The following is a 26,260-nucleotide window of genomic DNA, read 5'->3' as shown; positions in this document are numbered from 1 at the left end:
TTTGGGCGGTAAAGATTTATGGGAAAGCCATGGCGGAAACCACGTGACATTCTCAGAGTGATGGAAAGTTCAACCAATAACATCTAGAAAAATATCAACCAAATTAGGAAGGAAACCACGTGACATTCTCAGAGTGATGGAAAGTTCAGTTGGTTAAAGCTTCCATCCCGGTTTTAGGTGATCTTGGAATCGATTCTCATCCCCGCCATTGTGGCTCATTCGCGCAAAAAAATTAAAATAAATGACTACTAATTCACAAATTTTTCTAAAATATAACGCTTACTGTAAGATAAAATATTGAGTAGTCTGTAGTACTAGCATAAGAGGCACGACACATATCTTTTCGGTCATTTCATTTAAATACTAGATCGACCTTCTTTTTAGAGAACTTTCAAGAGAGATAGGTCGAGATGACTACGTAATATGGAGTACGTTTTTGAGTGGAAGATAGTGACAGTCTAAAGTCGTATCACCTAGTCAAAAATAAACCTAATTCCACTATAGTAAGGGAAGTCAGGATCGTATCCACAGGGAAACAAGCATTCTTTCTACTATTAAAACTAAGGTCTAAACTATTGGGAAACAAGAAAGTTGGTTGATTTGTATATTAAAACTAAGACAATAATAAAAGAGGAATAAATAAGATATTAAGAGGTCTAGGGCATAGGTTCACCAATGAACAACAATCCGGGATGATAAACAATATTAATAATCAATAGAACAGTTAATTAGATTAGCATGCTCTCTCGAATCGATACTAATCATAGACTTAGAATTAACGGGCTCTCGCTACGTATTAATCCCAGTTCTACCTATTGACACAAGCATAAACATCAAATTGCATCTCTCGAATCTTAACTTGATATTGCTAGACTAATACAATTAGACCTGCGCAATCTAATCGCATAGTAAATGAAATCAATCAATAGGAATTAACCACAATACCAACAATCAACAACATTCAATCATCCCTTCATATTAATTCATGGATTCCCAACACCCTAGAATATAAACTACTCACAAATATTTAATTTAAACAAAGCAAACATGATTAATGAAAACATAATTAAAATTGAATAAAGAAGGAAAGAAATAATAAATACCAAATTGAAGAACAAAGGATGAAATTTAAAGTTTGAAACTTGAAAGCAATAATAAAAGTAATTAACAAAAGTTTAGAGAAAGAATAAAAACTAAGCAATAAACTAAGGTACTAGAAAAAAATAAGATCCCAAATAATACTTGCGTGCCACAACAAAGTGTTGCAATTTTTACGAAACGGAGGAAGTATGTCTAAGGGCTATATTTATAGTCTTGCCCAAAAGTAGAAGAAAAAAACCGGAAACAAAGCAAAAATCCGCGCCCAGGGGTTGTCGTCGCCCGATCGGGCAATGGGCCGTCCGATCGGGCGATCTGCTCGTCAAACTGCACGATCCCGTATCTTAAAAGCACCATATCTCCTTCGTTATAAGTCGGAATTAGGCGAGTGACCACTCGTTGGAAAGCTCTTGAAGTCTAGAATCCAACCCAATTTGAATCTCTGCATTTGGAGTAGTATAACTCGAGTTATGATCAAAAGAGTGGACGATATTCAGTTTTCTACTTCTTTCACTATTCGCTTTGCATGAAAATTCTTCCAACTCAATGTTTGCGCTCTCGAAAGTATATAATCTCTTGTATTGATTCAAATAAGTAGGAAATGCACAAAAATATGTTAATTCCTACAATGATGAACCTGAAACTACAAACACACTACAAGGAGCACATTAGTACTAAAAATCGCTCCGAAGAGCTCATTTGAGATCAAAAAGTACTAAGGGACGGGGGTAAAAACTCTATATAAAACGCATATATCAGATAGCTCGGGTATTTTATTAATTCAAGTCGATTTCCGCCAAAGTCGTAATGCGTATTATGTTGTGACTTGTGAGTATTAGAGGATTGGAATACGAGTATTTATATAATCTTGACATAAGTATTAATATTTAATTTATTCTTAGAGATCGCTAATGATATATTGTGATTTGTATAAGGATAATTTGTTAATTACTACCTATCTTATTTGAGGATTTGTGAATTACTACCTACATCTTTAAAAGTTGCAAATTATTACCTATATCTTTAATTATTGTTGTTAATTACTACCTACTTATCATTTAATCTATTTTCTCACTAATTAGTCAACTAATACACTATAATCACCCTAATTATATATTAATTATTTAAATTAATAAATTAAAATTGAAAGAACTTAAAAACAAAAACCCACAAATTTAAACATTGACCCACCCAACACAAAAACAAAAGATCCACCCGATTCTTTGTTCTTCCCCTCCATCCTCTCTGTGTTTATCTTCCCTAAAAGGCTAAGAACAAGACTTCATTGCTCTTTAATTATCTTCTTCCCTTCTGCTCGAGTTCTTCCATGAGGGCTATAATTATCATATCTCTCTCTCTTTTACTTTGCCTAGCTTCACTGTTCTTGGTCGTTCTCCCTATCTAGATGGGTCAAAATTCCGTTGTTGCTCGTTCTACTGGTACTACCTTGGTTCGTTCTCCTTCAAACAATATTCCATGGACACCAATTTCGTTAAGGTATGCCCAATTTTATGCTACTGTTATAACTTCGTAATTTAGGGTTCTTATTTAATTTAAATTGGGGGTTCGGGAAATTTTGGGGTTTTATGTGTTTTGGCCAATTAAGTATGTAATTAAACATTTTGTTTAGATTGCTCGTTCTTGAATAGTCATAGTAATAGCAAAATTCCAACCTATAAAGCAAACTAAGAACGAGAAGTATCATAATTAGCATACCTTTGTTTAGATTGGTTGATATAGTTTCTGGCATTTATCTTCATGTGCTTTTTTTTCCTCAAGGAACTTATCTTCAAGTTCATCATGGTCACTCTGTCGGTTTTAAAAGCAAGGTCAAGTGAGCTTGGACAGCTATTCAACAACAACAATCATCAAACCAATGACAGTAATTAAGAGAGTTGTACTCACTCACTCACATTAACTTATATTCTCGAGTGAAGTCTGGAACGATGTAATTGTTTACCCTCTTTTCTTTTTTTTTTCTTTTTTTAATAATTAAAGTCCATTATTTCTGATGTCCCTCTACCCAACCTTTCTCCCTATATTGACACAATATTTTCTGCATTTATACAGGAGCAATGGGTTTATACACAAGAAGGTTTATTGTGTGTCCCGATTACACAAGAAGGTTTATGGCGTGTCCCGATTACGATGTTGATACAAAGAGGAGGGGATGCATATACTTTATATGGTACGAGGAGGAAATGACATTTTGGCAAAGGGACATAATTTGGGGTTGCTGGATCAGAAGAACGAGCTGAGCAAGGAGAATGATGAGAATGGGGTAGATTTAGGGGTTTGCTTTATGTATCAGTTTAGTTGTAAAAGTCATTGGATTTTCTGTTTTATTGGTAAGAGCATTTAAGGCTCATACTCGGGTACTAGTATTAGGGTAATAGGGTGTATTGCATTGTAGTCGGAATCGGGTAGGGTGATAAATATAGATGTAACAAGCTACTTTATGGCAAGTAATGAGAAATGAGAAATAATTTTCCTACATATTTGTTATGTTCTAGTACAAGATGCAGACATAGTATATTGTCACACATGCCCCTCATTATGCTTCTTCACAGCATGCACATAGTCCCAAACCCTCTTGTATTGCTCGGCACCATCCCCGTACAACATCAATTTTGACCTTGCCCTAGCCCTAGCCCTAGCCCTCCACAACTTGTAGTAGTCACAGAACGAACCCGTTTCTCTCAACACTCTCTCACCAAACCCTTTGACAAGGTTCCAACCCGGGTCAGATCTCCAATCCTCAAGGTATCTGTGTGCTAAATATTCAGCAGTCACTTTCCTATTCCTTACTTCAGTTCTACAAGTGTGTTTAAGCCTTATGCTCCTAATATGGAAAGAATCCTCCAGCTTAACCTTCTTTGCCAACACTTTAAAGTTACAAATCACCTTTCCACAAGTGCATTTACTCCTCTTAGACCTTTTAGGATCCCAAGGGCACATACACCTATATTTACGGTAAGCACTCACTCTTTTCTTGCCATTGTGCAGCAAATAGTAGTCATACTTCTTATCAATAGAATGATCCCTCAAAGCTCTCCTGAATACCTCAACTGAAGGAAACTTCAACCCCACCATCAACCTAATTGGATGGTCAAAATCAGTTTCTGGATTGAACACGGGGCTTTGATCTACCTCCCCATCTGATCCATCTAGGCTGCCAGGGTCTTCTGAATCATATTCAACCTCATCGGCTAGGTTAAATCCCTCTTTCAGTTCCTCATCAAGCCTAGCTTCACTTCTAGTCACTCTTGGGACCACCTCTACACCACCTACATCTCTCTCAACACCCTCAAGTATATTCCTGAAGCCACCAGAAAACAAATCATCAAATATTGTGTCTTCAATGTCCTCTTCTTGTAATGGAGGCTCAGAATCACTCTCTTTTTCTTCTACTATAGGGTTATAAGTTGAATCTACTCCCTCGTCATCATTATCAAATCATCATATATTGAACATATCCCCTCCCACAGATTTTTTCTCTTGTTCTTGCTGATTTTGGAAGATGTAACAACCCCCTTTTCTTTATTACAAGCTGTAGGTAATGTGTCTTTGTTATATAACTCTTTTTCGAAAATGACACACGTATCTGTGTCAACGGGGTAAGAAGGAGCAGTGGACAACTTCCTCCTCACCGGAATCTTTTGTTGTGGTTTTTCAGGGGGTGGTGTTGTTTTGGGGGGCAAAGGTGCTTTATGGATATTGTGTTTGGGGACAGAAGCAGTAGCTAAGTAGCACTTATTCTGTTTAACAGAGAGAAAGGTTGAAGGGTTTGATGGGGAAGAGATTGTGATATCTGGTTGGGATAAAGCAAGGGCATTAACAATGGGTGGAGTATGACTACCTACCAATAATGAGTGAGATTCTCTGGGGCCCACATTACCGACACCCAAATTAACCTTATTTTTCCAGCCATCACCTTCAAACACAACATACACAGTCACCATATCTGCCTTATCGATACTTTTAACCAAATCTTCTATATCACTCTCATCAACCATCACCTTCCTCCCAGTTGTAAGATTTTTCCCGTACTTCCTATACCAAATTTTGTACTCTCCTACCCTAACCTTTAAACTATTCATAACAAACTGATTCAAGAAACCGATTGTAAATTCTGTATTTCTTATTTCACCCTTTAAAATCACTTTCCCCCCTGACCAAAATGCATTAGAGTTCCTAATGTAAAATTTCCCCCCATAATACAAGCGCAAACCAACAAAAGCAGGGATTGATTTTTCTACAACCCTGACAAAATAATTAGGAATAAATTAACAACACATAACCATTACTATTATTTTCATGCTTTTTTAATCAACGTAAAGTAGTAAAAATTCAAAGATTCAATTTTTAGGTCAACAATCAATATTTAATTCATCAAATTCTACATGTATTGTGAAATTAGCAATTAAGTAACAGTTTCTTAATAATAATTTAAATACTGTAACAAACCTCGATCCAATTAAGCATGGAACCGCCAACTTTCTCTTTGGTCCTCCTCCACTGATAATCGCTTTCATACTATGACAATTAGTTAAGTAGTATGCTTAATGTAGGGGATTATTTTTTAGCCCTTATGGAAGAACTCGAACAGAAGGAATAAGAGAACTGGAGAGCATGATTGAATAGTAGTGAGTCGTTCTTAGGGAAGATGAACACAGAGAGGATGGAGGAGAAGAACAAAGAATCGGGTCGATCTTTGGTTTTTGTTTTGCGTGGGTCATGTTTAAATTTGTGGGGTTTTTTTAAGTTCTTTTAATTTTAATTTATTAATTAAATAATTAATATATAATTAAGGTGATTATGATATACTAGATTTAAAGCCCGTGCGATGCACGGGTTAAATATATTTATTTTTGTTTGTGAGATTTATTTTTTAACTTTACCTTGATGAATTCATATGAGAATCAATTACGTGTGTCTTTTTATCACAATACATAACTACTTAACATATGATTGATTTGATAACATTTGTAATTCTATTTTATTATTTTAAACGGGATAAATTATCTTTTTCTCTTATTATTATCTTTTATCGGGTCTTTTTTTATTATTATTATTATACAAATAATTTTAATAATGCATATTGAATTGTTTGTTCATATATGTCTATTATATTTGAATATATTATTTTATTTTATGTAAATTTTGGTTTTATTGTTAACAATTATTCAATCGTATAGCTTAGTTACCTATTGCATGTGTGTTTATACACCCGTAATACGCTTAAGGAAATGCAAATCATCATTGTGATGCACTGATAATTTTTTTGGAATCTCTAAAATCATCATTGTGGTGATGCACTGATTTTTTTTTGGAATCTCTAAAATCACCGCAAATGACTTGCTCGGTGTTGTCATCCTTCTCATCAATCGAAAAATACGTTATCCTTCAATACCAACTTCCTATATACTCTTGATCGAATTACATGAGAAGTTAAGTTTATATATAACCAAAAAAAAAAATCCAGTGCATCAAAATGATGATTCCACTAATTGCAGGTGTTAAATAATCCAAAGTAAAAGAATGATTTTGACCACAAAAAAAAGACAATAATACATCGTGAAAATTTTGAGATCACACCTAAATAAATTAGGATAAAAAAGCAAATAGCACATGCATATATGATTGTAACCGGTAATTCAAAAAATTGTAATTCCAAAACAAAAACTCAATAAGTCGATATACAATTATATTTTAAGTGAATATCCAAACATACCAAATATTTACCAGATTATGTACAATCATCTCAATTTCACGCTCATCTTCTGTAGTTTTCTATGAAGTTCTCGCATAATCCTCGATCGTCCGAATCTAATCTAATATATATACTTTGTATTTTGTATGTGATACGGAGTGTACTGTATTGAACAACCTGGAACGAAAAGAAGAATATCAATCAACAAAAGTTTTGCCATATCATTGTACATATAATAAGCAAGCAAGTTACATAATGTGATGGTGGTTTTATGGCGTGGTGTGGTTCCACAATTGAGATAATCACAGATCATCTTCTTTCCCAAGGCATGTTTGATTAATCTTTATTGGTTTAGATATATATAGATCATCAACAAAAAAATACCGTATATTGAAAGCTGATAATTATAGTTATCTTTTTTTAATTTGCAAATTTTTATCTTTTGTTTATTTTTTAAATATTATCTTTTTACAAAATTTATCTTTTTGTTTGTTGGACTCAGATTTGTAAACGGATAATAAACTATTTCAAAAGTTATTTTTTCATTTTTATTTGTATCTAATATTTATTTTAAATTACACTTAATGACATGGCAATCCTATGTGGCACTCCAAAATCTCTCCAAAAAACTCCCCTTTATATATATATATTAGATTAGTTGACTAATTGGTGAGAAAATAGATTAAATGATAAATGGGTAGTAATTGGCAACAATAATTAAAGAAATAAGTAGTAATTTACAACTTTTAAAGATGTAGGTAGTAATTCACAAATCCTCAAACAAGGTAGGTAGTAATTCGCAAATTATCCTTTGTATAACGATAAACAAATTGTTTCCTTCCTAATTTGGTTGATATTTTTCTAGATGTTATTGTTTTTCTAAGATTTTAAATGACTGATATTTATTTGAAGATATTTTGTTTTTTTGTAAAGAATAAAAGAAAATATAAACTTCATTTTTCTTGAAGATGTTTTAACACTTAGGCTCTGTTTGGTAACCACTTTCGGTCACCTTAAATGAATAGGTGCTAATGATTTAAGTCATCTTAAATAATTAGGAGCGTTTGGCAAAGAACTGAAATAAGATTTAAGGTGGATATATCGGCTGAAATAGAGACGTTATCTAGACTAACGTTTAGATATCAGGCGCTGAAATTCATTTTTCATCCGTAAAAAAAACAACAGAATGCTCCCAAAGCATTGCGATACGCCGAAATACAGAACTCTTGTAGTGTAGAAAATCTTTGTTGCATCAAAAAGCTGCCGAACTTGATAATGTCAAAAACCCAGAAAATTCCCTTACTACATAAGATATTGCAATCGTGGGTGTCTAATTTTTTTTTAAAATGAAGAGAACCAGAAGGAACTATAAGAACGAAAGGGAGAGAGGAGATTCAAGTACTGCTGGATTGGGGTGGGTACGTAGTGGGTTTTTCATATACTTGTATTTTAGGAGTGGTAAAGTGAGTGTCATTTCTTTTGGATTGTGCTTTTATTTGTTTTCAAGGAATTGTTGTGTTTAGTTTTTAAATTCTTGAACTGTAAAATGATATTCTAGTTTTTTTATTTGTAAAATTGAATAGATGTCCACAATACAAATTTACGATTACAACAAAAAAAACAAAAAAACTACTCCACAATGAAAATTGTAGGAGTTAATTGAGATTGAATTTTATTAGTAATTAATGCACAACGAAAATTTTACATATGATATAAATATAAATACTCTCTCCGTCTCTTTTTGTTTTTTACGTTTGGTATTTTGCACGCGTTTTAACGACTAGTTAATGTGCATTGAGATTTTTCTTATTTATAATGTTTTCACTCTTATCAAAAAATCTAATATTGGGGAAATGAGAAAAAGTTAATGTCTCAATGGAAAAGTGAGAGAGATTAATGACCTAATGTATTTAATTGGTTAAAATAATAATTGGACACAAATTTTGATAGAATATTAAATTATTTATGTGATAATATAAAAGGAAATGTAAAGAATATTTTGGGACACCCAAAAAGGAAAACGTAAAAAACAAAAAGAGACGGAGGGAGTACTACGGAGTAAAAAATTTCGGGTACTTAATAAATAAGTTTTACCAAACATTTAATGAAATAATTATCTTATCAGTTTCAGCACCTTATCAGTTTCAGATGTTATCTTATCAATTTCAGTTACCTTATCAGTTTCAGCTGGAGTTGCCAAACAGAGCCTTATAAAGTTATAATTAAGGTGATATTATTTAATATTGCATTGATAATGTATTTTAATTTTAGGGCTTTAAGACTATTTATATGCCAAGGCCCGTTTAACGGACATAGCCTAAACCTAAACCTAAACCTAAACCATTCTTTTCATGAGATTTCGTTGATGTGATGTAAACGAGCTGTGCCTACCTCCATATCTATTGAGGATCGTTTACACAAATATACCCCTTGCCGGTGGGTTAGAAAATTAAGCTCACCGACAGGATTTACAAAACGTTTGTCGATTTTTCTCTCTTTCAATTTTTCGCTGCACAATTTCTTTGTTTTATTTTTTTTCTCTCGTTGCTCTTTGAAATTATTACTCCTTTTGATGTTCATGGCCGGAGTGGTTTGCTCGATTGTTTGTTATGTTCGTCCAATTATGCCTAACAATATGGCTAGCTAGTGGATGATTTGGGTATTAGTAAGGTTTTTGTCTTCGTGTTGGAGTACTACTAAAACTCCACGAAAGTTGTCACAATTTATCGGTTCTCCATGTGTCGTAAGACATAGACAGTTCTCCATATGTCGTAAGATATGGAAGGTTTTTCATGTGTCGTAAGACATGGACGGTTCTCCTTCTGCCTTGAGAGAGGTTTTTCATATTGGCAATTATTTTTCCTTGTACGAAACAACAGGACTCCTTGACACGACAAGACAGGCATATACTGAAGGAAATAATGCCCTTGGTCCAAGTATGCATTCTATGTTAAGTCTAATAAATGCGGTTCAGTATTAATTAACAAGTTAATAATTCAGTGAGATCAAGTGAGCTGAATGCCTAGCTAGAGGCCGCTTCAGTTCAAGTGGAATTAATGATATTAATCCACAGCTTACTCTTGACTGAACCCGTAGGGTCACACAAATAGTACGTAAACGGATCAAGTATTTAATGGCATTAAATACTCCATCTATGAATATTCGGAACCGACGGATCTTGGTTTCAGTGGGAGCTAAGATCGTCACAGGCAAGAAATGAATACTCCGGAAACGATGATATTGCCGGAAACGGAAATATGGATCGTATCGGAAATATAAATATTATCCAAGTCGTAGATGTTGCCAGAAACGGAAACATGGTACGTATCGGAAAATATTATCGGAAATGGAAATATTGCCAGAATCGGAAATATTGCCGGAAACGGAAATATTGTCAGAATCGGAAATATTACCGGAATCGGAAAATAATTCCGGAAACGGAAATATTAAATATTTGTTCGAAACGGAAATTAATTCCAGAATCGGAAATATTAAATATTGTTCGTATCGGAAATGAATTCCGGAATCGGAAAATTTAATCGGAAGCGCATCGTACGAATAAGCATCGGACGAGGCCTGCCGGACGAGGCCCAGCACGAAGCCAGGCCATCGCCCAGCAAGCCAAGCGCGCCGCACAAACAGCCACGCCAGGCCCAGCGCAAGGCCAGGCCCAGCAGGCTGCGCAGCGCGCACAGCGCGCGCAGCGCGCAGCGCACGCGGGCGCTGCGTGGGCTGCTGCTCGCGCGCACGCATGGGGGCCCATCGTGGCTGCCGTGCGTGTGTGTGCAAGTGTTTGTGTTCGTGCACGTTTCCTAAAACATGCAGAGTTCAGTTAATGATTAAATTCCTAATTCTATTTGATAAATTAATTAAATTAGAGTTCTTGTAGGATTCTAGGTTTAATTAATTTGTATCTGAATAGGATTTCGATTCCCTTTCCATACCCCTATAAATATGAGGCTAGGGCTCACAATTTATAACAAGTTTAAAAGTATTCAAAAGTGAGTTTTTTGAGAGAAAATTAAAACACACATCTTGCTCATAAAAGTGCCGAAATTTTCTAGTACCTTAAGGGCGATTCTAGTTGGTCAATCTTAAGGCGGATCCGGACGTGCTATGGACTATCTACGGAGGGACGACACTTGGAGTCCTAAAGACTTGTTCTTGTTCGGTTCGGGCGCAGCTAGGGAGGGCACGCAACAAAGAGTATGCATCTAAATTATGCTATATGATTATGTGTAAATAATATGTTGTCCTGGGTTAATGGTTGTTTCCGCATGATCTATGTAATGTCATATGTATTAAATGTTAAATGCTCTGATACCACTGTTATATATGTTAAATGTCATAACCTAACAGTGGTATCAGAGCATTCCAAGTAGGCATAGACATGATTATGATTATGTGTAAATAATATGTTGTCCTGGGTTAATGGTTGTTTCCGCATGATCTATGTAATGTCATATGTATCATAACCTTACATATACCATTTTTTTCTCTTGTACGAAACGACTGTACTCCTTGAAACGACAGTAACGACATGACTCCTTGACACGACAAGACTGGCATATGACATTTTTTTCAGGACTCCTTGAAACGACAGTAACGACCGGGCTCCTTGATACGACAAGACAAGCATATGGCATATTTTTTATTTCTCCAATCGCAACGTTCGTGAAACTGCCGTTCCGATTGCGGGAGGGTATTGAGGATAACGCAGTTATCCTATATGATATAATATCGAATATAATAGAGTTATGTTATAACTAGACTATATGATATAAAATAGAAGTCTATATAAATTAGGAAACCTATGAAGAGTAGGAGATCTAGTTTGTATTATAAATAGACCCACGTATAACACAACACAACATTATATTTTCCATCAATAATATATTTTATCAATATCGTATGATTAATATTGTACCATTCTTTTAATAATAGTCCAATCCAACCCTAAACCCTAATTAACCTTATACGGTTGTACCCTATACAAATAAATTTGTCCACAAACAACTATAAAACCCTAAACTCTAAAAGCAACTCAAACCAAAGTACGTAGCTATGGCGAGAAGAAGAGGAGGAAGAAGGAAAGGGAGAAAGCCAAGACGAAGGAAATCAAAAATAAAACAACTCCCAAATGATGTTTTACTCGAAATATCTTCCACAAATTACCTTTCAAATCTGCGGTTCGATCCAAGTTAGTATGCAAACAATGGAATTCCATACTCTCTATTCCAACGTTTATGCATGACCATTATAAACTCGTTAGCAATCACTTCATCTTTATGGTTGAATCTTTTATGGATTAATGTAGGGGGCGTTTGGTTCGCACGGGATAAAGGGAATGGAATCAACAAAGGGAAAGAAAGAGAATGGGAATAATTCCCTTTGATTTAAAATATTGTTTGGGTTATCATCCCATTGAATTAGCAACTCCAATTCCGTGCACAGATAAATTTCGTGGTTGCCATTGTTGCATGACAAAACAACAACATTTCTTGAATTGGATTTTACCGTCACCTTCACTCTCCCTTTCCCTTCCACTAATTCTTTCTCCTCCATCAGCAGACCTATCATCAATTCATCACCACCAATTGCGATCAAATTAGAGCTTTTTGCCGTGAATTGACGAATGTGATACCTCATTCGCCGGATTTTGAATGTTGACGAAATCATCAACACTGTCGGATAGATTCGCCGGAGAATCAGAGTCAATTCTTTCCGGTGGATGGCGGAGAGAGGGTCGATGGACGGAGGTGGTGGAGGAAGCCGGAGCAGGTGGCGAAGAATGAGTGGCGATGGACGGTTTTGCAGGTGGCAAGAATGGTTGTGGGTTGAAGATCTAGTGTTAAGAGGAGGGAGATAGGGGCTGGAGAAGTGAAAGGGGTAAAGGGAATGGAAAAGTCTTGGGGGGGTGGGGAATGAGTGTAGAGGGTTTTAGGGTAAACTCAAAAATGAAAAAGGGTAAAGGGAATTATTAAATAGGTCTAACAAACAACAACAAAGGGAATGATATCATCAGATTCCCTTTCCCTTTGATTATTACCCCCAACCAAACGCCCCCTAGATATTTATGCGTAGAACTCCATCGATTTCATCAACAACATTATTATCATCAATGTCTCCTTTAAAAGATCCCCACAAATGGTTTCCTTCGGAAAATCCTGATGTTGATCTTGAGCTTATGGTCCTAGGTTCGTGTAATGGATTGGTTGCGTTTGGAAGCAAACGTAGCTTGATTTTGTGGAATCCTATTACCGATTGGGGTGATGATAAAGGTCGCAAGTTGCGATAACATTTATTTGTCGCAATCTTACGTGTCGGAGTTTAATTGGTACATATAGGCGCTACGTAGGCTATGAGTCATCATAATATTTTTACTATCAATGCAAAAAATTTAATATGAAAATATGTAAATAAGGTAATCGGTATAAAGAAAGAACCAAATTAGAATATTAAGATTTTCCTACCTTTATTTTAAACATGTATAATAAGATATATAAATTAAATATTTTAGATTCCAATTTAAATCATGACACATAAGCATGTCATGTCATTATTGTGACACGGCTTAAAGGTCGCATGGTGCGACCTTTATCATTTTCCTACCGATTATTACACACGTGTACCAATGGATCGTGCTTACTGGTTCTTGTTCTTTGATCCTAGGGATTATAGTAGTTTCGCGTCTCGTTATCTATGGGGACTTTGTTACGACTCTGAACACGACGAATATAGTGTGGTCATAGCCGTAGAATATCAATCTCCGCCCACCTCGCCCACACATTTCGATGCTGGAATAGAATATGTAGTTAGAGATGTCTACGTTTTGGATCATAAGATGGGTGGTTACCGGCATTTAGAGAGCGATGCTCTCCAAAACAGACTACTCCACCGTAGATTATTCGAAGGAGACGTCGGGAAAGTTATATGTGGTATTCCTCATTGGGTTAGAACACCAGACCTCTTTGTTACAACTTGTGTTATTTATTTTATATAAAAATTTATGATATTTTTACAATAAATAACAAATTTAATAGAAGTGAATGCAAAAAATGGGAATGATTATTCAATTTATAAATGTATAGTTATTACTTTTCTAGATTAAGCCTTAAAAAAAAAAACTCAAGGTAATAGAACGTAATAACGAGATGTGGTCGAATAATTATAGAACATATTACATGCACTCGGGGTAATAGAGCGTGGAGTTTCAGCTTGGGAAGGTTGTTAATCGACAGCTGATATTGTGTGTAACCCCGTAACTCTATAACGACCGATCATCTACATGGACACATATTTACAACAAATAAATCCGAATAAAAGTTAAAACCCGGGGCAACGCCCGGGCCACACACTAGTTTACTTTGATAAAAAGGATGAAAAGTTTAAACAGATGGCGGGGCCAAACGATCAAGGAGACAACAAAACAATGCTCGGTCTAGCGACCATGGAAGGGGAACAGCAACTTGGTGTCGTGTTACATCATTTGAACACGTCCACTTTAGAGGTGTGGGTGATGAAAGAGTATGGAGTGATGGAATCGTGGACTAATTTGTTTGCGATTCCATATCTAAGCAATATTATTGGTGAATGTTTAGATTCAATAGATGTGTTAGGGTTTATGCCAACTGGGGAACTTTTGATACAATGTACGGTAAGTATGAGATTATTCCTATGGGCTTATGATGTTAAAAATGGCACGTACAGGGAGATTCCATTGTGGAACGGGAACAAACGACTAATCTCTACAAGAATGGTTGCGTATGAGCCAAGTTTGATTTCACCCCTAAATTGGAGAAGGAAGAACGTGACTAGTAGTAGTGAGTAATGCAATTAAGTTTTTATAGTTTGATTTTGTCATAGATATTAGTCGTAATCTAGGCATTAGTTCATGTTTATTAGTTGAAGACGGTTTATATATTTTGTTTTCATTTTTTATTAGGAAATGATGTTTTGCTCACCCTAATAAATCTTGTGATGTACTCCCTCCGTTTCTTTTTGTTGTATCCGTTTTCTTTTTAGTCGTTTCATAATGTTGTATCCACCTAGAATCTTTTCTATTTTTTGACATATATTTTTTCCTAAAATACCCTTACATTTCAATCTAATTACCATAATACCTAAAGATTCTACCCATATTCCCACCTAATTTTCCCCACCCATAATATTTAATCAATTTATTTTCCCAAAAATAATTATTTAATTCATATTACCTTCCCATCACTTTCACTCTCTCTCCTCCCTCATATTTTCACTCTCTCTCTCCCTCCTGATTTCACGTCCCTCCCTCCCTCCTGATTTCACGTCCCTCCTTCCCTCCCCTCCCTCTTCTGATTTCATTTTCTCTCTCCTCCCTCAATCTCCGATTCTCCTCCCTCAATCTCCTCCCTCAATTTTTTCACTCTCTCTCCTACCTCAATCTCCTCCCTCAATTTTTTCACTCTCTCTCCTCCCGAAACCTCTCCGCCTTCACCACCACACCTCCGCCGCCTTTGTGCCTCCACCACCATCTCTGGAAAAAAAAAACTCTATATTAAAGCTTTAGATGGTGAAATTCGACCATAAAGATTCTAGATCTAGAGTTTTCATGGTCGAATTTGACCTCTAAATCTTCAAAATCTTGGATTCATGGTAAAATTGTTGATTTTTATTTTATTTTGTTGATTTTTTAGGTTCGAATTTGGGTTCGAGTTTTGAGTTTTTTGGGTTTGAATTTCTGGGTTTGAATTTCTGGGTTCGCGTTCTTGTTTTTTGGGTTCGAATTCTCGAATTTCTGGGATCGAATTGTTGATTTTTTTGTTCGATTTTGATTGGGTTTTTGTTGTTGATTTTCCGGGTTGATTTTTCGAATTTTCTGGGTTGAGTTTTCGAATTTTTCTGTGTTTTTGTTCTTGTATTTTCGATTTTTTCTGGGTTTTTGTTCTTGAGTTTTTGAATTTTCTGGGTTTTTGATTTTTTTGTTGATATTTATGTTCGAATTATTTCTGGGTTTTTGTTCTTGAGTTTTCGAATTTTCTGGGTTTTTGTTCTTGAGTTTTTGATTTTTTGTTGATATTTTTGTTCGAATTTCTGGGTTGAGTTATGTTGATTTTTCTGGGTTGATTTTTCTTGATTTTCTGGGTTGATTTTTCTTGATTTTTGTTCGAATTGATTTTCTGGGTTGATTTTTCTTGATTTTCTGGGTTGATTTTTTGTTCATATTTTTTTGTTGTTGATTTTTGTTCGAAATTTCTTGATTTTTTTTTTGTTGATTTTTGTTCGAAATTTCTGGGTCGATTTTTTGTTCATATTTTAGTTCGAATTTTCCGGTATATAAATCCTTTGAGTAAATCTGATTTGTTTTAGTAATAATAATAAATATCTCCATTGTTTTCTCTCTCCTTCTTTTATTCCAATCACTTACACACAATCATTTCTCTTACACCCAATCATTACACTTATACCCATACAAACCAAGATTCTATTTTTCTTAAAAACCCCCCAAGATTCCAAATGGATACAACATTTAGAAATGGAGGGAGTAATATTTTGCAATGAGACGTACTATCAAATAATCGGATCCGAATTTAACACCGGATAAAAACTAGTTATGGTTAATAATATCATGGATATCATTCTACTAGTACTTCTATTTGTTTGATGAGCCTTTTAGTGCTCTTGATGCTCATACAGGCTCTCATTTATTCAAGGTGAAGTATGCATTTAATTTCCATTTACTTGTACTATCTGCAAAAAAAAGATTGTATTATTTTCTAGCAGAATAACTGCTGCTTAGTTCCAAGAGAAGTATTGGATGCAGAGATTTTGTATGCCTTCCTCAAGAGAAGTATCACGATTAAGTCGAGTATGTGAAGGTCCAGTTATTCAATATTTTACTGAAACAGTTTCAGGATTAACAACTATTCGGAGCTTTGATCAACAGTCCAAGTTCCAGCCAAACTATATGAAAATAGTAGATGCATATTCTCGCCCTGCATTTTATGCATCCGCTTCAACGAAGTAGCTAATGTTACGGTTGGATGTATTTACATCCTGCATGGTACATAATAATACTTCAATTATGAATATTGTTATGGAAAAGATATATTAATGTTATAATTAAAGTGAATCTTTTAATTTCCAACGAAGTATAATTAGAAAGATATATTAATTAAAGTGAATCTTTTAATTTCCAACGAAGTATAATTCTTCATCTTTTTTCTAGCTTCATAATATATCTAGCTAATCTTATATGGAGTATTATGTGTTTTTCATATATAGCGATTATATTGCAGGCTTAGCTGTGACATATGGGCTCATAGGCTATCTGATCATCTGATGTGATATGGTGTTTATGCAATTTGGAAAACGAAATTTTATGTGTGAAGAGATCGAATTCTTCCATATATGACCGTTCCTAATGGAGTTCCTCTTATCTTAGAAGAAAACAGGCCATATGCTCTTTTTCCAGTGAGCCTGGTGATCGAGAGTGCTAAATGTTGATGGTGAGAGGGCTGAATGCTAGAGTGATGGCTTTTTGAAGATATTGATCATCAGATATTAGGTTAATAATTGAACTTTTAGGTGAATTCGATTTTAATTAAATGGTTTAGAACTATTTTTGTTGTTGCGATATTTCTTGTGGGTGTTACCTACTGGATAGTTGGACTATAGAGTGTACACAAATTCTTATTTACAAGGGTTGTACAATAATTATTGTACAACGGAGTAAAAGTTAACTCAAAAGGCTTAAAAGTTATGCTTATATAGGTAAAAGTTATCTATTTTTTAGTGATAAATTTTTTCATTTTAATAAAACTTATTTCTTCAAAATCACTAATAATGTATAAAATTAATCATTTAATCCTTTAAAATGTTTATCTATCAACTTTTTTGTACTAATATAAAAGTTAATCAAAACTAGGTTAAAGTTACAAAAAAATGGGTTAAAGTTATATTGGGATACAATAAATTTATTGTGCACCTTGTGCGCGCAAGACCTTTTGTACAATGTAAACATTGAAAGCTGAAGGACCCTAGCTTGAAATTAGACACTTGATTTTCTGTCTACTGTGTTAGATTTGCCACGCACGTCATGGTATGAGGTATCCCCTTCCTCATGTCGTGTTACATCTATCATAAGAACGCGTCCACTCTGGAGGTGTGGGTGATGAAGGAGTACGGAGAGTCGGAATCGTGGACTAATTTGTTCGTGATTCCATATCTAAACAACATTATTGCTGAATGTTTAGGTTCAATGGATGTGCTAGGGTTTATGCCAAATGGGGAACTTTTGATACAATGTAAGAAAAGTATGAGATTATGGACTTATAAGGTTAAAAATGGCAGTTGTAGAGAGATTCCGTTGTGGAACGGGGACAAAGGACAAATCAATATAGCAATGATTGCGTATGAGCCTAGTTTGATTTCACCCCTTAAACTTAGGAAGAGAAAAGAGCGCGCTAAGGTGCACAAACAAAAGACGGGTAATATAATGCAAGCTTAAGGAAACACTAGTTAATGGTGACTAGTAGTAGTGATTAGTGAGTAATGCAAGTTTTTATTGTTTGACTTTGTCATATACTACCTCCGTTTTAAAAAGATCTTTACAGTTACTATTTGCACGGACTCCAATGCAATATTTAACTACTTATATATCCAATTTCGTGTATGAAAAAATTATAAAAATTTGATATTCTGAAAATATATACCGAGACCAATCTAACAAGATCTTACAAGTAACGTTTTGATGTATATAATGGTAAGAATTTATGGTCAAAGTTTTTATACTTTGGACACATTTTCCTAAGCGTAAAGAACTTTCTGAAACGGAGGTAGTATATATTAGTCGTAATATAGGCATTTGTTTTTGTTTATTATAGTCGAAGAAGGTTTGTTTTGTTTCATTTTTTTTATTAGGAAATGAATTTTGCTCATCCTATTGTGATGCATACTTTGGAGGTTGTTTTTTCGCATATCAGATATGTGTGGAAACACACATATCAGCTAAAAGACAAATAGCTAAAAGACAAAATAGGAAGTACCATTCTGTAAATAATAGTACCATTCTGCAAAAAAAAGTACCATTTAATTTCTTTTTTGTCTTTTTTCCTATTTTGTCTTTTGCTATGATATGTATTTGCAAGCACATATCTGATATCCGAAAATACTTCATCGCATACTTTGCATTGAGACGTACTATCAGATTATCGGATCCGAATTCAACATGTATGGGATAAAATTAGTTAGGGTTAATATCCCAATTGCGTGCAAGACCTGAGATTAGCTTGTGGCTTCGAAATTTGAACATGTAATACAATAAATTTAAATGTTTGCAACAAATAAAACCATAAAAATAAAAGGAATTGTAGTTGAGTTTATCATTTACAATTGGAAAACAAAAAGTAACAATTATTGCACAAAATAGACAATGAAGCTAGAAATTTATGCACAATTAAAAGAAAATCTAATGGTAGAAATCTATGTATGCATTGTAACTCCTGAAAAACCCCGTCTACACACTACAAGAAATTATACTATTAACGACGGGAAATCCCGTCGCGAAAGACCAATAATCGTTGATTAACGACGGGATTTCATGTCGCGAACCCGTCATAAAAGGAGGCCGTCGTTAATAGAAATCCCGTCGTAAATCTGTCGTAAACCCGTCGTAAAAGAAATTTGTGACGGTAATTCCCGTCATTGTTTGGTTGTTAGCCCTGTCGCAAAAGGCTTTTGCGACGGGATTTTTAACCCGTCGTAATTAGGTTGTCGTTAAAGATACAAATTCTTGTAGTGACAATTAATAGTTGAAGACTATCTATTTTTTCACCAAAAAATAGGGAATTTCGATCAAATTACATTTAGGAATTTGGAACTTGCTTAGCTTCAAGGCTCGGACTTTGTCCATTATTTATTAGATCGAATGCTGTGAACGAGTATGGTTCGACCTCTACAACAATGTCTCTTCCGATTTCACTTTTGAGCAAACTTGATATTGGCACCACCTGAGAAACACATGTTACATACGTATATTAGTAACCAATTTGATGTGAAAACAATGTCTAGACTCGATCATGAACGACCCGACCCAATTTAATTTGATTGAGAGAATTAGTGATCAATTACATGCACAATGACCCAGTCCGGTTTGGACTGGGTTGGGCCCTGTTACCTAGCCCAACATGTCACAGCCCAACCCATTGTCAACCCTTTTATAAATTAAGGAATCAGATGATGAGGTGTAGACGTGTAGTAGAGTGCATGTACCTTGGTAGGATTATCTAGTGTATTATCAGCCTGCAAATCATCACAGGTTAGCACGGTTTTCCTCCATGGTTTAACCGAGTTTGCATCAACTCCATTGATAGATATCTTCAAATTTGCCGATACATTGTTGTAGTTCACGACCTACACGATTAAAAAAAAATTCCAATTTTAATTTATGAGTACGCGTTATTGATTAGTTATAGAAAATCGATAATATTAGAAATAGTTGATAACCTTGATAGTTATATAATTCTTTTTCTCATGCTTGTTAGTCCAACTTATTGCAGTAACGTATGTGTTTTCGAGCATCGAATGGTTGTGGAAATGAACATTCAAAAGCGATGCTCCACTTGATTCTTTAAAGAATGTTTGAACCCAATAACTAGCAATTCCATACGCTTTATATGTATTGAAGAAAATCGCATCAGGATTCCACCTACGGTTAAGAAAAAATATACTTCGCATCAATATACTCCCTCCGTCCCGGAATACTCGACCCGGTTTGACCGGCACAGAGTTTAAAGCACTTGAATTGACTTATTTAATTTAATAGGTAGTAGTTGATAGTGGGGTATTATTTTAATGTAGTTAGTGGGAGGTGGGTTAAGAGGTGGGGTTGGAGGAGAGTAGAGGTTGAATTTTTAATTATTTTTTGTATGGAGTAGGGGTAGGCGAGTTAATAGGGGTGGGGTGAGAAATAATATAATATTGTTAGAATATTTCCATTTTTAGAAACAGGTCAAGTATTAAGGGACGGCCCGATAAGGAAAACAGGTCAAGTATTCCGGGACGAAGGGAGTATAAAATTTACGGTATAGGCAATAATGTTACATACTCTGAGTAACGAAATGTAATCGATAGATCACTATGCCGTACTTACGTTCTGTCGTTCAAGTTTACGAAAAGTGGGGCGTAGCTCACCATTTCGACAACATCACTGCATTATGATCAGAATAACAATAATATATTAGTCATACATTATTACGTTAATATAGATTACTTAGTTGAGGTTAGACCTGATTTTAAGAATTTTAAGAAAAAAATTGGGCCGGCACGGGCTACGACCAACAAAATTGTCCGTTGGCCTGACCGGGCAAAACTCATACCATTTTTTCTGCCAAAAAACGTTATTTCGGGCCAATTTTTTTAACTAAAATTCCAAATTTGTGTTGCTCAAAACCCATCCAATTTTTTAGAATTTGGACCGGGCTAGGCCTAAAATGCTTCCAAAAAAACACTATTTTTTACTGGGCCTAGATCATGATGATCAAATCTAGACGTCTAGTTGATATTAAAATGATGACTTTTTTTAACGAACTAGTAAGATGTACATACCTGTTTTGCTCTAGTGAAAGCAAGAAAGCAGCTTCGGCTAATGCTCCTCCAAATGATCCGTTCTTCATTTTATCTTGGGGGTATATCACAGCATACTCACTAACAAAAGCCTGTCAATTAAGATTATAACACGTGAAGTACTATCTAAAACTTTATCACGTTGATAATGTAATTTTTTTTTACCCAACACGAGTCACATGACAACTAAATTAGGGGTAGCGTCATAACGCGCACGTGAAAATATGTGATGCATACCTTTGGTGCGTGAGGATCATCCCTTCTTATCTTCCCAAATAAATGAGTTAGACCAAGCATATCCGTATCATTTGTGTATCTCTGAAAGTACAACAATTCCATCAAAATATATCATATCCTTAATTTTTTGTTAAAAAATGTTGTGAAGGGTTGAAAGTCAAATAATATTACATGAAAGTCATATAAATCGGCTGGGTGATCTAAGGGCTTCTGTGTTGCATCACAATTTGAAATTACTTTGATGTTAGGATAGTTTTTCTTCAAGGCTTTGTAGAACTTGAGATAATTTCCTGTGCAATAACAAACCAATTAAAACGATTAATGAAATATATATGTAGTATGGGGTGTATGTGCTAGTACAAAAATTATGTAAATGCGCGCAAGCACACCTGTATAGCTCTTTAAGTCACAACCCTCGTTACCAAAGGCAATGTGTCTGAGGTTAAATGGCGTTGGATGTCCCAATTTTGCACGAAGGGAACCCCATGTTGAATTCGGACTACCTATAGCAAACTCGACACTATCCAACATTTCCTGTTTTTCCATAAAACCACTTGTAATTAAGATAATGCAACATACAATTAATTATCATGTAACGTTTTGGTACGTTGTTAAGATACATTACTTGCACAAAAGGCCCGATTAGATGAGTATCAACTTGATCCTGGAGACCAATTCCTGAAATAAAATCATGTTGTTTTAGTTCCGTGAAAAAGAAAATTATTAGCCTAGAGGGTAAAAGGATTTGAATGTTTGTACAAACCATTATTAACAACCCACACGGGCTCAGCACCTAGATCTTCTGCTAGCTGCGCGCAAAGATAATTCCATTATACCGAGAATCTATACTAATATATTAAAAGGCTTCAGACCTCAAGTGTGGAAGATAACTCTCATTACCATCTTAACCAACAACCATTTGTGGTATATCTTTTCACATTAATTTATAAATGAATGTTAACATGAAGTTTACAACAACTAAACTTTTATGTGACTTTTTATTTTCTATTGACTATTTAATAATTAAAGAATTAGGACAACCATGAATAAACATGATGTCATAAGTCTCATAAGCATCAACTACAGAAATGTCTTGCATGACTGCATATGTCTAATTTGGTGTTTGTTAATTTTGAATCACTTATTTTCACTAGAAAACAAATTATAAATTGTAAGATGATGCAATTGAAAAATTATTTCTCATGATAAATGACTTAGTGTGTTTGTGTAGTTGACGAACTTGATGAATGCTTTCATTTAATGCTATACATGTATCTTATCAAATATTTTGCTCAAGAAAAATCTAAACTTTTAACTATTCAATGTAGCAATTGGGACATCGCCCGAGCCACACACTAGTGTAATATATAAAATGGTGTGAAGTGCCGGAGTACATTAATTGTTATATAATTACCTGAAGATATTCAAGGTAACCAAGTCCGTCATCACTCCAATAGTTCCAAACATCACCAAAATGTCCTGGCCTTTCTTCCCATGGACCGACAGTTTCCTTCCATCTAAAAGCATTACTTAACAATCTTCCCTCAACATAACATCCACCTGCAATTTAAACTTGAGTATTTACACGTCCAAATAACATCCAGATGGGACAAACAAAGATAACGAAGGAGACAAAAAAGAATCAAATACCGGGAAATCTAAGGAACCTAGGCTTCAAATTGAGAAGCATTTCCATCAAGTCAGTTCGAAATCCATGACCCTAAACAACAAATTCAAGTTAATATTAATTGACTCAAATTTAATTCTTTACTCCCTAACAATAATAATAATAAAAAAAATGTCACCTTATATGTGTTATTAGGCATAACAGATACTTGATCAAGCCAAATTGTTCCTTTTTGGGTTGTAGTAAACTGAAATCTAGCATTCTTGTATGATGCTCTAGCTTGTAATGTAATCTCCAACTTTGTCCAATCTTTAACTTTCGCGGCATCAGCCCTACAATAATAGTAACATAATACTCGTGTAGTAAGTAACTAAACTGTTTCGCGTAAGGTCAATTTGTCTATAAACTTTTTCGTGTAAGGTCAATTTAAGTCGAGTCATATACAAGTATATACTAAAAAATAATTAATTTCATGAAACTTCAATCAATAGTTGTCCTATTAATTTTGTGACATCATGTCTAAACGTTGGGCCTATATATTGGGTTAGGTACATTCATACAGTCGTACGAGTCAATTTTGACGGGTTTAATTAGAACACATCACCTGAAAATAATATAATGATACTTCCTCCAGAAAAATATTGTTTTCTTTTAGTTGCAACGAACTCTTTTATATTGGGACGTTTAATTTTTTGCTTACAGCCTTTTTTATTTTTAGCAACTTTATCCACTTGACTTTACCAAATTACCCTCATTCATACTCCGTATTCAATATCCTATATTATTCCTTATTATATTAGTAAATAGGGGTATAATGTAATTTACTGCTCCGAGTTATCTACTTGTATTGCAAAAATTAGATTAAACAGTAATTGCAACTAAAACCGAACAGAGAAAGTATGTACTTACGTTACCCGCTGGAAGGCAAGAACTTGTGTCCCATCTTCGCTAACAAGTGACATAACACTGTCAAGTGGTCCGGTTGATTTAATGTGGAACACCACTTTGTAACCGTTTCCTTCTTCAATATTCTAAAAATCAAACATCAAAAACATTATACTAAAATAAATTAACTAATTAATCACATAAGAATTGAAATAAGGTTCAATTAAGTTAATTAATTACCATTCCCCAATAGCCAGGATTATAAATTCCAACTCCACCAGGAGGACAAGTTGTTTGATCACAATGTATATCCATTCGAAGTGCGACCGGGTTATTTTTAAAGCACGATGATAGCTCTGTTACTATTGATATTGCTTCTTCGTCTCCGATTGCGCCCCATGGACTAATCATTGATGGTATATGTCGACCTCCAGCTTCGAATCCTAAATTAGTTAACATTCATGTCATTTTAAAATACAATGATCGAGTTTAAAAGTGTACGACCGTCGTATTAGACGAAAATTAAATCACTAACCTCTATTGCTTATCAGCTCTGCCCACAAACCACCAGCCCCAGCATGATTAATCTCCTGATTAGGAAGTTTCAATGAGAAATGTTAGTCTCGTCTCGTATGATTAATATTGTACCGTTGTTTTCATAGGTTAAAATAATGTCGGTGCAACTAAGGGCCTATTCCATTACACTTTTTAGTGGCTCATTTTAGGTGTCGTTTGGTTCACATAGGAAGTAGAATTTCACATGAAATGCAAATTCATAGGAAACGAGTTCCTTAATTAAATTCATAAGAACTTTATAAAGTTGTTTGGTTAATAATGTGGGAAGTAACTTCCCATGGGAATTTCAACTTACTTAGGCGACTAGGTAAGCAAATTCCTCCATTTTGTGGTAAGTTGAAATTCGTAAGAAGTTTCACTTCTCCCGTTTCATCAAAATTTTGTCAACCAAACAACACACAAACTTAGCAATTCATAGGAATTCTAACTTTCCATGTTTTTGTATGCCAACTAAACAACACCTTAGACTAAACAAAAGTGACTTGTATTCATTTGATTTTCACTTTTTTTTAATACACTTATCTTATTAACTTATTTGAACTTATCATTTCTGATACAGTGGACTTCATGTAATCTGATAATAATAAATTTAGAAAAATAAGTCGAATATAGGATCGAGTACGTGTTAAGTACTTCGTATATATTTACATACGTACCTCAAAAAAGATGCCAAAAAAAATAGGAGGTATTTGACGTCCTCTAGAAATATCAACGGAGAGGGATGTTGAGGGATACTTGTTGTCGGTAAGGCTATGGTTATGGTTATGAGCCGAGCAAACTCGAAGAATGGTAAAAGCTCCGACTAATAACCAAACCATTATATGATCAAAATTAGGCTTAGAAGAAGCCATATTCTTAACTTCTTCTCGACCAAACCTATAAAAGATTTATAGAAGAAAATAGATTAACTACAATGCATATATTTAAACTATATATATATAAGGGAAATTGAGATCAGAAAATGCAAGGAAATGCATGAATTTATATATAGGTGGATCAACTTTAAGGCAAAGGATATGTAGCGTCATTGATCGAACAAGTTGATTAATAATGCAGCTGGATAAAGATTTTCTTTATGGATTTATTTTGTCAGGGAGGTTTATATAAATTTGGACCACATGGGTATAGTATAAATCATTAAATAGTATTATCAATGTACCAAATATGCTTTTAATTTCTTTATACGGAGTACTTTGTTAAACGACTTTAATGAACATCATTTGCTTTTTGTGGCTCTCTCTATGCGCCCAATGAATCTAGCTCCAATGAATCTAGTCGTTTTGCCTGGATTCTCGCAAAGATGACACTAGGTCGGGTTGGCCCAAGACACGACGCACGACATGGCATGAAGTCGTTGGTCGTGGGCTAGCTCGTCGCATTTTTAAAATTAAAACACGATAAGACACGGCGAGACAAAACACATTAAATTTAGTAAAATCATGCTTAGGCAGTAGGCTTTGGCCATGCCTGAGCCACCCTTTCGAAATTTAAACCACACGACCCGTCATAGAACAAACGAG

General features: G+C 34.7%; 2 protein-coding genes and 1 long non-coding RNA gene across 11 annotated transcripts; 1 reads left to right on the top strand and 2 right to left on the bottom strand.

Moving 5' to 3' along the window:
• Positions 1–1,122: 1,122 nt before the first annotated feature.
• On the bottom strand, positions 1,123–5,936 carry LOC110794498 (uncharacterized). 6 transcript variants are annotated; one of them, XR_008921087.1, is made up of 4 exons: positions 5,566–5,846; positions 3,594–4,417; positions 2,815–2,907; positions 1,123–1,673 (listed from the first exon to the last, which is right to left on the bottom strand). XR_008921087.1 is itself a non-coding variant. In XM_021999479.2 (3 exons), the coding sequence occupies exons 1-2, from the start codon at positions 5,631–5,633 to the stop codon at positions 3,637–3,639; spliced, it is 849 nt and encodes a 282-aa protein (XP_021855171.2). In that variant the 5' UTR covers positions 5,634–5,846; the 3' UTR covers positions 1,123–2,907; positions 3,594–3,636. The 6 variants fall into 6 exon arrangements, 2 of the variants coding, with proteins under 2 accessions (XP_021855171.2, XP_056684595.1); XR_008921086.1 differs by having other exon boundaries at positions 1,123–1,540; XM_021999479.2 differs by having other exon boundaries at positions 1,123–2,907.
• Positions 2,457–3,594, top strand: LOC110794499 (uncharacterized). The gene is made up of 3 exons (XR_002535046.2): positions 2,457–2,595; positions 2,878–3,046; positions 3,169–3,594. It is a non-coding gene; the product is annotated as an uncharacterized lncRNA (long non-coding RNA).
• Positions 5,937–19,122: 13,186 nt separating the features above from the next.
• Positions 19,123–25,838, bottom strand: LOC110794500 (alpha-L-arabinofuranosidase 2). 4 transcript variants are annotated; one of them, XM_056828861.1, is made up of 18 exons: positions 25,742–25,838; positions 25,397–25,616; positions 24,700–24,754; positions 24,405–24,607; positions 24,189–24,310; positions 23,458–23,611; positions 23,303–23,372; positions 23,067–23,212; positions 22,416–22,461; positions 22,278–22,330; positions 22,042–22,186; positions 21,824–21,942; positions 21,653–21,733; positions 21,398–21,507; positions 20,943–20,999; positions 20,297–20,498; positions 20,063–20,203; positions 19,123–19,800 (listed from the first exon to the last, which is right to left on the bottom strand). In XM_056828861.1, the coding sequence occupies exons 2-18, from the start codon at positions 25,589–25,591 to the stop codon at positions 19,657–19,659; spliced, it is 2,043 nt and encodes a 680-aa protein (XP_056684839.1). In that variant the 5' UTR covers positions 25,592–25,616; positions 25,742–25,838; the 3' UTR covers positions 19,123–19,656. The 4 variants fall into 4 exon arrangements, with proteins under 4 accessions (XP_056684839.1, XP_056684838.1, XP_056684841.1 ...); XM_056828860.1 differs by having other exon boundaries at positions 25,397–25,815; XM_056828863.1 differs by lacking the exons at positions 19,123–19,800; positions 20,297–20,498; positions 25,742–25,838 and having other exon boundaries at positions 20,065–20,203; positions 25,397–25,727.
• Between the last annotated feature and the right edge of the window lie 422 nt (positions 25,839–26,260).

Source organism: Spinacia oleracea, chromosome 5 (genome assembly GCF_020520425.1).
Source record: "Spinacia oleracea cultivar Varoflay chromosome 5, BTI_SOV_V1, whole genome shotgun sequence".
Taxonomy (NCBI): domain Eukaryota; kingdom Viridiplantae; phylum Streptophyta; class Magnoliopsida; order Caryophyllales; family Amaranthaceae; genus Spinacia; species Spinacia oleracea.
Note: the sequence above shows the minus strand (reverse complement) of the source record. Positions and strands in the feature narration are given on the sequence as shown.